General features: G+C 33.7%; 1 protein-coding gene across 1 annotated transcript; it reads left to right on the forward strand.

The window, feature by feature from the left end:
* Positions 1-535: 535 nt before the first annotated feature.
* On the forward strand, positions 536-1,248 carry LOC128169112 (fucolectin-5-like; the record flags this gene model as incomplete). Its single annotated transcript, XM_052835280.1, has 2 exons — positions 536-769; positions 1,034-1,248. Coding segments are annotated over 2 exons (449 nt in total), but the record flags the coding sequence as incomplete, so codon positions are not given.
* Positions 1,249-12,146: the final 10,898 nt, after the last annotated feature.

The raw sequence follows: 12,146 nt of genomic DNA on the forward strand, positions 1-12,146 counted from the left end.
ATCACCCAGTTTGAGTTGGTATATACATATTTACGGATTTATTTTCATAACGGGAAAGGAGGTGTGCGGTGCGTCGTACTTTTTTTCAAAATTTTGTTCTTTATCATTTTATTTCAGTTTTTAATAGGCAAAAAATCATGTTTTGATAAAAAGGGCAAAAAACTAAATCACATTACACATTTTATATCACCTGATCTGAAAATCAGTGGCCCAACGAGAACACTATGTGTGAATACCTCATAACATGCCGTTATGTCACTGGTATAATGGATGATTACGATGTACCATTCTACTTGAAATTAGAAAGAAATTCAAAAACCTATGTTAAATTTAGTATAACTTTTGAGTGGAAAAAGTGAACAGTCTTATTTTGTAAAACAATATACAGACGTATAGGGATGCGTCATCTACACATTGAAATGCACATTATAATTAACAGTCAAGTAAACGGCATTTTTTATCAAATTATTTACAATGTATATATTGTATTGTACTTTACATGTATTAAAATTAACACTTAAACCTTGCTAATCAGTTACAGTTCCATTGGAGCTTGCATTTGGTAAACCTGCTGAACAATCGTCAACGTATTTATTACATGGGCCCGAGTATGCAGTAGATGGTAACAATGGTACAAACCTTATCCTAGACAACTGTGCACACACAGGTGATGGCGACACAAATCGGTGGTGGATGGTGGATCTGCAGGCTGTGTATTCCATCAAGTCTGTCAGAATACTCAATAGAGGAATGGATGAGTACGGAACGGGTAAGCGTACAGAGGAATGACATTGCAAAATTGAAATATCTTGGGTGTAGACATTTCTTTTGTTTAATGTTATCTTTTTTTAATATGCTGTTGTGATCTCAAATAAAACTTATCAAGAAATGATTGCAATTGTTTTCGTTTTGAAGAAGTTCATATTCTCTATAAGTAATGTATTAATATGTAATTTTTATTTTAAAATAATGCAGTTTTCAAAATTATTTTTTTTAATTTTTTCATTGACATCTATAAATTGACTAATTTAAGATGTGTCATTCCGGCTGCAAGATGTAACCGTCACTGTAGGGCTGACAGAATCTGATGTCAACACTCTCTGTGGATTCTTTGCTGGTCCTGGTACTCTGTCACAGCTGGTCGTCATCGACTCTCCGACATTACCACAGGGGAGATTCGTAAAGATCTCCAAGACAACTGAGTATCTCACTCTTTGTGAAGTTGACGTGTTTGGATTCTCCCTGTAATATTTATCATAGCATAAGTCATAGATTTAGGATAACGTTTACTTAGAATTTGAATTTTTAAATTTTTTTTTTTTTTCAAAGTTCAATACTGTAGCCATTGAAAACGTTACGGTGTTTTTAATTTCACTATGCTCACGGTCAGACAATTTTCCGTGAACATTAAGCCACCGTGTAGTGTAAACACATATTGTATTCTCCCAACGCATGCTAATTTTTTTGGTCTACCCTGATGTCACATGGTATATTCCAACATCCCAAGACCACCCGCTGGAGCTCTAGTTCCGATTCTGCTGTCTACCATACTTCACCCGTTTACCTTGTTTTCCTTATATATTGTGTCTATTGTCTGTTGTCTGCCATTGGCGTCGCCAAAAAACATTTTTGTGTATTTTTGTATATTTTTGACCACACGGTGATAACATATTGTCAGTTGGATTTTTTGGTATCACATTGTCGTCTTAGGAATATTTGTTTGCATTGGACGTTTCATATAAGCGTCAGGTGCTTAATTCCTACAATTTGACTGTTTATTTTATTAGTGTATATTTATTTTTGTCGCGACGTGTTGACAATTAGCACGTGGTGATATACGTAACGTCGTGGTATACGGAACTCACTTACAGTTTCATTTGTATTTTGTCGTTTTCTTGCGTCGTTAAACGTACTAGCGACGAAAATTAAATATTCTTTTCTTTTAGTAATTTCCGTAATTGTCGTATTATTGTCAAACCTCTTGTTCATTTTTACGGACGCCATTTTGTTCTATAAATTTGGCGCCATTCTGTGACGTATCGGGGGAATACATTTCCGGTTAAATGTAAACAACTGTTTATAACTTCCTGTTTTGAATCTTTTCGATGTTTACATTTCTTAGTATTTAAAACAAATACTAAGTTTATGAGAATAGGATATACATTTTCAATTATTTGAAAAGCTTTATTATACGTCAATACGTTTTAAAATTCTCTAAAATTTTGGCAATTATTATTCTGGACTTTTTTGACTTGAATTTTTTCAAAAATGTATTCCAAAAGTTAATCAAATTGTTTTCATGTGTTATGAGCTGTTGCTATCTATTATAAAACATTGTCAACCATCAGATATCACAAAATGGCAAAAGGTGGCGAGAGCGTTCGTATTCATTTTGCTGATAACGATGCACTCCAAACGATCAGAGGAATGGGCCCTGGAGTACCCAGAAACATCGTGGCATTCCGAGAAACATCCGGAAACATCCGCAATCTCCAAGAATTACAACAAGTTCGTCACGCGAAGATTGCAGATGAAGATGCAGGTGTAATTAACTATGAAGAAAAACCCAGATTTCAATTTTTCTCTAGAAAATAAGATGGATAACTTGCAGTTATCCCCATTTTCACCAGAAAGTGAAGTTCAAATATCTCTTGCGCCTGAGAATGGGGTAAATGCATCAAAGGATACAATTGTTCCTACAACTCCTAGCGCACTTAGTTCGCAGGTGTTAGAGGTGATTGATAGCAAAAACAGGGTGACTCAAAGTACTGAAAGACGGGGTCTTGAAATTTTGAATTTGTAAGTTTCCTTGATTTCCTCGAATATGCTTCCAAAAATTATAAGTTTGAATTAGTTGTTTCAATCTATGTTAATTCGGCTTTTTTTGCAATTGTCTGATACTTTGTCTTAATTTTACATAATCCCGGCTTTCATAATTGTAGAAAATTGACACAACGGTATTCTGTGAAAAATAAGACCCCAAGGAAAATGATCAATATATGGTATGATTTAAACTTCACCGTAAACAACCCCTAACGCGGGGGAGTCGACAAAAAGTAGGGGGAGTCGATTCCAACGCATGGGGGAGTCGATTTTCTTCGCTTCGGAGACGGAAAGAATTTAGGTCACGCCTTTTGTAGGTATTTATAAGAAGTATTTCCAAAAAAGATATACCGCACGGAAGACAGCGATAGTCAAACTTTGTGTCGGTCATTGGTCCGAGTTCTCTTTGCGTCTAGTAGTCTCAAACACTTCGAAACTATTTGACAAATTTCAAATTCACGGTTATCGGGTGGTCAAAATATGCATGATTTGTAAAATATACGACTTGCATTGGGTTACAGACAGTTAAAACAGTCGAACAAATGATCAACCTTGTAAGTGCAATGATTAAATCCTAACAAATCTTAGGAAAAAATGAATGATCAAGACATTTTCTGTTCAGTAAACGGTGACGTAGGGGGGAGTCGATTTTCGGAAAACAGAACGCACGGGGGAGTAGAAAAAATTGTAAATTTAATTTTACACTGAACTTGTATCATCTTGCAAACCTTATTTGATATCAGTTGTCAATATATAAAGTATATTAAACACTGTTCACAAACGGTTTTATAACCAGTAGCTAAAAATGCAAAATATGTGTTCAAATAAAACGATATATCCTCATAACTTTACTTTTTCTCTTTTCTTGTGATTTGTGTATCTCAAACCATATCAAAGACACATGGGGTTCACAACAACATTCACAGAACTACATTTATCTGTTGTGTTTTGTCATTATCCTGTGTGTGTGTTGTTTGTTTTTTTTTTTTTAAATTCGTTGTTTTCATACATATAAACACACTAGGAATACAGAGGATATGATTTAAAATGCTGTATTTGTTTTTGTCATCTGTATATCATGTATGTAATTGCTACCGAAGGGTGGTTTGTGGGTGCTCTTGTCAGTATGATTATCTAGTAAGGCCGCGGCGTCGTTGACTTGTTAAATTTGGGGGGGGGGGGGGGGGCAAAAAGTAGTTGTATTTCTGTGGACTGTATGTGAACAGAATGCCTGCTTTTCTTTTTTGGGCTGATTGAAGCATAGTTAAATCATAAATTTTATATTTGACTGATGAATTATATAATTATCAATATATGTACTCCTATTGTACGATAAATAGTATAGTCATCAATTGTGTTTATTCAAACGATAAAGTGCTTTCTTTGGTTATGCATACCGGTATATGATGGTAGCTAACATTCAAGAAAAGTACATAACCCGAGTTATCAGTTTACGTATGTATATATCCTGATATGCTTGCTACTATCATAACCCTAAGAATCACTGAAGAAAGCATGTTTACTGTTTATTTTGTAATAGTGTATATATAATAGGCTCAGTACTGTCACGCTCCTACTAGCACTAGCTATTTGGAGCGTTGGTTATTAAACTGAATAGTCGCAGGTTCGAGCCTAGATCTGCATGGTCATTCCTCCATTTTCTATCACTATATATTTTCATCCACCAAGTATACTTTCCTCTATTTCTTACGGAAATTGATTGTATAATTCATAGCTCTGAAGAAACAGACAGGACTGAAGTCTATACGCCTCGTTTATCAACAGCTCGAAATCTTCATCAAGCTAGGAAAAATCACAGACTGCACGAAATGATTATGATGATGTCAGACTCAATTTCTAATTAAATACGATTTGGCTAGCTGCTGCTCTTAAATAACGTACTGATGTACATCGACTATAATTTAGTTAGTTTTACTTTTTACGAACAGTTTATTGATATTTTTAAAAAAAGATGTACATTTAAACAATGAAATGCTTTCTTTGATGATTAATGTAGTTAACGAATGTAGCAATTATTGCAGAAACATAATACGCATTTTTTTCTGCAATGTCGCCATCTTCATATCCCGCATGAATCACTTTAAAAAAGTATTTTATTTTTTTATTTATTGTCAAAACGTTACACTGAACTAACATCTATATTCCGGATTCATATATGAAGAAGTTACCATGAGACTTATAGCTACTTGGAAGTTTGAACTTAAACCTTGTAAATACATACATGTACAGTCCGTGCTTTCGATATGTAGCTTTACTAGAATCGCTCAATCAAGAAGGAAAAAAAACGCACGCAATTCCAACGTTAACATTAAAAGTACAAAAAGACATCAACGACCGATGTAAAATATTTATCAATATAGCTCTTCAAATAATTTTTCAATTTGATCAGCTAAACTATGGATTGAAAAGTAGTTCTTGAAAGTCAATTAAACGTTTATGAATACGTTCACACACATGTGGTTCGTTTCAATAATTCGCGCAACTATATGTTTTTTAAAGAAATAGAAAGAAAATACCTTTTAATAAATGAATTCTTTTTTAATTCAATTTAAAAATAAAAACAAAATATGAAATTAAATGGAAAACATGAGTAGTACATGTACCTGTCTTTATTGCTTAAATATTTGTGAATAAGTTGTACCATTTTATTTATTAGATAAAGTCGACTTTTATAGACCTCGTAATACTTTATGAAAATATAAGTTGAGCATTCCCGATAGAATGAATTGAATTGATTTTTTCTACTCCCCCATGCGTTCTGTTTTCCGAAAATCGACTCCCGCCTACGTCAACGTTACATCTGAACAGAAAATGTCTTGATCATTCAGTATTTCCTAAGATTTGTTAGGATTTGATCATTGCAAGGTTGATCATTTGTTCGACTGTTTCAACAGTCTGTAACACAATGCAAGTCGTATATTTTACAAATCATGCATATTTTGACCACCCGATAACCGTGAATTTGAAATTTGTCAAATAGTTTCGAAGTGTTTGAGACTACTAGACGCATAGAGAACTCGGACCAATGACCGCCACAAAGTTTGACTATTGCTGTCTTCCGTGCGGTAAATCATTTTTGGAAATACTTCGTATAAATACCTACAAAAGGCGTGACCTAAATTCCTTCCGTCTCCGAAGCGAAGAAAATCGACTCCCCCATGCGTTGGAATCGACTCCCCCGCGTTAGGGGTTGTTTACGGTGAATTTGGCCCCCATATTTCGCCGTTTTTTAAAGTGGTACGGGTACAATGAAATGTTATGTTATTTTGTAGAAAATGATTTAAAACATATTTTTCACCTATTTATTTGATTAACTTGCACTCACCTGTAGTATATGGCGTCAAAAGTGATGCTATATCTACAATTCAATTAGAATCAGTCAAAATTGACATTTTTCTTATCTTTTTTTACGAATGTGAAATATAGAGAGCATGCTTGAACAAGTAAAAAAAAATTGTCACTTATTAGTCTTGGCTAGATATACAGTTTATCTCTGATTAAAATATGTTATTTGTTCATGCATGCGCTCTATGTTTTCTGAAAGAAAAACTGCTTGAAAACAAACTGTTTTATGCTAAAAATGCAAAAATGGCGGAAAAAAGGTTGTATTTACGATTTCATATTTCTAACTTTTGGGCACTTGAATCAAAATGAACATTATGTATAAACATCAGATACATATATGTACAAAGAAAACAAAGAATTACAAGATTTATTTAATTTTGTGATCCAAGAGAAAAATTTACAAGAGGGACGGTATCCGTTATACAAGGTTTATGAAATCCCTTAAAACTCTCAAAATGCTGAATTAACAAACAAAGTTAATATTAGTTAACCGATAACAAACACATGCACCTGACGTTAGAAATATTTCTTTGTACAATAAGAATTCTAACAATAAAAAGGTTTGTCACGGTCGCCATTTTGATTATTTAGACCGACTTATCTGACACGATTTTCTTGCAGCGATTCATGCAAAATTAATAGGTAAAAATAAATCCTTCGCCACTTACTACTTTTTAGTGTAAACTAGTGTATCACCTTCCGTTCATTAAAAAGCATACTTTGAAAATTAGAGACATAAATAACAGAGATTGGCAACTCCGCCATTAGCGTGTAAATGTTACGGGACCAAACTTACTTTGAGAACTACAAGTGCAACAACAATCTTGTTCATTGTATAAGTCATTAAATTTTAACCTGATAGTGTACATGAACCTGTTAATATGTTTAAGCATGTTTTTTTTATGAAACATGTACAAAAACTCTTTATTTAGCTTTTAAACTACTTTTTTAATAATGCATTACTTTAATCATGTAATGATAATGTAATGCATTACTTAAAGAAAACTAAGTAATAGTAATGGTAATTTAATGCCCTAATTTATGAATTAATGGTAATGTAATGCATTATTTTACAATGTAATTCACCCCAAGCCTGATTCCAACTAAGCCAGAAAACATGAACATTAACATTTAACTTGGTTCTTCAATCGATAAGATTTTATATATTATTTGATGTATTGTTGTATACCCTAAATGTATAACCTATATAGATTTTGCTTACAATGCATTGTTCAAAATTTAAATGCAGTTTAATTAATTAAAGAGCCAACGAACGAGAAAGACGAACACCAGTCACACCGCAAGTAGATTGGAAGCCAATGAAACACCTATTTAATATGTAAGACATCTGTGTATAATCCGTCCTGATTTTAACTTCGGCTTGCGCATGAAGTTCGGTAGTTTTCAGGTGAAGTATTGTCCAAATAAAATTCGCAACTTTTCAAAAATGGCACATTGCGTTTGGGAACTTTACTTTCGATTCAACCTTCAACCTCTTTTATTGATTAATGAAATTGCGTTTGGGAACTTTACTTTCGATTCAACCTTCAACCTCTTTTATTGATTAATGAGCTCGTACACCAACTGAATCGTCAACGGCGTTGTGAATTCAGTTACGTAAATCATTCCACATTTGAACCCGAGCAAGAATATTTTGATCAATAAAACTATTTGTTTATTTTCTAAATAGAATTTGGTTTATACACAAAGGCCTTAAAAAGATTTAACGCGTGTTTTTTTTTATAATATATATTTACTGAAATGCATGAAAACTTTCTGCACTATTTTCCTACGCGTAGACTCAATTCATGTGTTCTACGCGTGCCTTCCGGTTTGAGACTTCGGCTGACAGTCACGTGACCCCGTCTAAAAATTTAAAAATGAAGTCCAAAAAATAGAAAAATTTAGGTTATTTCATTTCCTTCCGGTGTTTGATGTAAGATTTTAAAAGATAAGTGCGAAAATTTCTCGACTTGTTGCAATACTGCTGTTGTCATAGGCAAAATCCCATCGTGAGCCCTGGACAGGTAAATGTCCGAGTAAAAATAAACTGGCGACTGTGAGAGAATAATGACGTATATCTCCGCTATTCTATTTTAAGACACATCAACATGAAATTCGGCATGAGTGTATCTCGGTCATTACTTTTATGAAAAATACATGTATAGTGCGAGTGTTTTAAAAATTAATTGATTTATTAGGATTTTGAAGCGAGCTGGTAGTTTTTTTTTTTATCTGGGTCAGAGTTCGACCCCTTTCTTTATTTATGGTTACATTGAAACTAATGTTAAAACGGGCTTGGCCCCTGTGTGGCAGACATGCAGAAAATATAGCTAACGATTTTACATATTGTGGTGCCAACGGATGTAGTGTTATCGATTATGTATTGAGTACCCCAGAGCCTTTTGTTATTTTTATAAGTTCATATTTAGTAATTTTAACACTTATTCTGATCACGCATCATTACATATCGAATTGAGAACGGGTATTAACATCATCTTGAATCAGTCAGAAGGAACTTCATTCCGTAGACATGATCATGTAAAATATCGTTGGAAGGAAGATTCAGTAAATGAGAGGAAATTGTCACTGCAGCAAAATGAACATACAACTGTGAACAAATATCATTCGAAAAAAAATGTAGATTATATTGCGGCTTTCACACTGTGGATAGGGTTAAAATGTGGAACATAATTCCAATGTATGGAATTTAAGGTAAACCTTGGGAAAAATTACGTTCAATTTATAATAATATAATGTTTTGTGTATTTTTGGATGGTAAATTATCCGATTTTTTGTGTATAATCTTATTTTCCCTCTCCTTTTTCCCTCTATGTCAATGATTGCGAAATGGAATTTTTAATAATTTAAAATTGAAATACACCAATTGAATTACAAGACCTATTCTTATTTTTTGTGATGAACGCAGACGACATGGTTTTTTTTTCCGTCTGCTTCTGACTTTAAGTCAATGTTGAATACATTAGACAACTAGATACGATCTCGTTACGAGTAACGAGTAGGTCTTCCGTTCAATTTTTGAAACGGTATGATTAAATATCAATAAAATAAAGAGTAAAGTAACCCCCCTCCCCTGCATTTTTCAGATAAAATAATTAAAGGACTACTAAAATCTTAATAATGCGTTATTTACTGGGTGGGTGTAAATACAAAAGTTGGATAATCACAGTTTTATCATATTAAGGTGGTATGGGACACTTCCATGTTGTGACGTATTGTTTTCAAAGTAAAAAATAAAACCAAGTGTAATTATAGAAGTAGTTTCGTTCCCAATATTGTCACCTACCAGCATAGCGCAGTGGGGAAGAGGGTTTACTACACAAGTCATGAGTTCGAATCTCGCTGGGGTTTTACAATTATTACCTCTCCAAATATTTTTTAAAAACTATTTATTTTCTTAAATATATTGTAAAATTTGAAAACTCTAAACCGGTGATAGTATTTCAACTATAATGTACTTTAATCCACATTATTATCGACAGATGTCCCATACAACCTTTAGTGCGTGCAAGAACAAAAATTACAATAATGTTTTATTGTAAATTTTGTATTAACACCGACCAAGATATACAATAACCAATGACCAATAACATAAATCCAAATTATTGGTGAGTGTGAAACCAAAATTAAACAATATGACGTACTGTATTTTTTTAATGTATTATTTATATTTGTACACCTATCCAGCATGCATATAAAAAAATCGGTTACGCTGAATTGAATGGTTTATTGTGTAATCATGTTTACCAATATTTTCTTTTATCAAAAACTCAATTTTGAAGTACATGTATATCACACAAAACAGCGATTATACGTGAAAAGTACACTATGAAATATGAATAAAATATATAGTTCACAAATATTTGAAGGGATGATATTAACAAAATATAATCATTGAAATATTCGTTATTTTGTGTCCAACTGTTAAAACATGTGAGTACGTGCATAAGTATGAGAAAACTGAAATTTTAGGTTAAATTAATAAAAATTATAAAATAATATCAATTCGTTAATTTGTGGTTATTTGCCGTTGAATTTTGAAGCGGTTTCATGATCAGAATTCCACAGTACGTGTCAATTTTCAACGCACGAGGTTCTTAAATCAACACCTTTAATCTCAATATTCAACGTTCCAAAATGACCCACGAGTCATTTTTTTTAACCCGGGTCAAAATTCTTCGTTACACCGGTCTGGATAGGTAGGCCATGAAATTCGCCGCGGCATGTTGGCGGAATCTCACGGTTTGGAGATTTAATGAGCCAAAAAATGTAGATGTTTGTTAATAAATCAGCATTTTCATTGAATGATTGCATTTATTTTATATTTTAAAAATTCTTTTCAGAACATGTGAGTAAGACAAAAAGCGATTGATACAATCCAGTCCCAAATTGATATAATTCTTTAAATTTTTATTTTTGTTTCTGTTGACGGGAGAACCACATGCCCATATCCAGAATCTTTTACCAGGCATATTGTTGGCATAAATTTATACGAAATTTGAGTTCTGCCCCCCCCCCCCCCCCCAATAGACCCGCACAAAAAGAAAAAGCGAAATTCAAAAGGGAGAAGTGTTCGTCGAGGCACAAACAAAGATAATTTCTCATTGGTCAATTTGGCTTGAGTTTATCATATATATAACAGATAATTCGAGCAAAGAAACAACATTCACGCGGGGAAATTTTGAACAGCAAACTAACCATGCATTTCATCACAAAGATCTGCTGGCTACAGCTCTAGATCATCATATTTTTTGTAATGATAAATTTGTTTTCATCAAGAATAAAGGGATTAGCTGATCCTTTTTTTTTTTAATGTGACTCGATTCAAGTGTAGCACTTTTACAATATTCTATCTAAACTAACTATCGTACAATTTTTAACGTATATAAATGTTTGCAATGGCGAAAGTTCCGAGATCAATCCCACGTCAACGTTATCCCCCCCCCCCACCCCACATACCAAGCGCGTAGCATCGTTTTTGAAAGGGGGGGCGGGGGCCAGATTCATCCAAAAAATATTGACAATAAAAAAAAAAAGAAGGAACAATTTAATCCTAATCCGGGGTGGGGGGGGGGGGCTGAAAAAGCATACCTAAAATTGAAATTTCACTCCTTATTTCCTTACCTTCATACCATTTTTTCACATACTCCCAAAAAAGTGGGGGGGGGGGCCAACTCCATGCTAATTCAATTTCAATTTTATATGTCAATTTTTAAAAAAAAATTATTGCTGCGAGAAAAAAGTGGGGGGGGGGGGGGGCCGCCCCCCCCCCCCCCGGCCCCCTGATGCTACGTGCCTGCATACAGTTATTGGATGAATGTCAAAATTATTAAACAAAAAAGCATTAGATATAGAAATGTAATGCCCCCCCCCCCCCCCCCCAACTTTAAAAGACGATGTTACGTGCCTGCATGATAGTGTACTTTTCATTTTCCATCGTCTTTGTACAGAATGTACAGAACCCGCAAATATAATTATGTACAAAATAGTTTTGTAATTTAATTCATTATTAATTATTCATAAGATTGATTTTATTGTGATAATAATCCATTTAAATCGCCATTTGGGTGCATTTGGGTTCTTTTGGGTAAATCGAAGCACCGGGAATAAGCCAATCGGCATCAATTATCTAAAATTGGATTTGTTGACAAAGAAGGAGGTCAAGAGTTCTGAGCTGCTTCAGCATTTATATTAAAATAGTTGCTTGTCAACGCGATCGAAGTATAAATTTGTAAAGAGATACATTCATCTAGCTTCAAAGAGTGGCTGCACCACAGGAATTGTAAGTATATGGGGTAACCGTATATGCAAAACAGTACACAGATTTTACTTATGTAACTGAACTATCTAGATGCATGCGCCATTTTTAAATACGGTTACAGCTCTGACACGAGTGGGTCAGTTTTCATAAAAATAAAAGTTCGGAATCAAAAATG

The sequence above is a fragment of the Crassostrea angulata genome, unplaced genomic scaffold (genome assembly GCF_025612915.1).
Source record: "Crassostrea angulata isolate pt1a10 unplaced genomic scaffold, ASM2561291v2 HiC_scaffold_98, whole genome shotgun sequence".
NCBI lineage: Eukaryota > Metazoa > Mollusca > Bivalvia > Ostreida > Ostreidae > Magallana > Magallana angulata.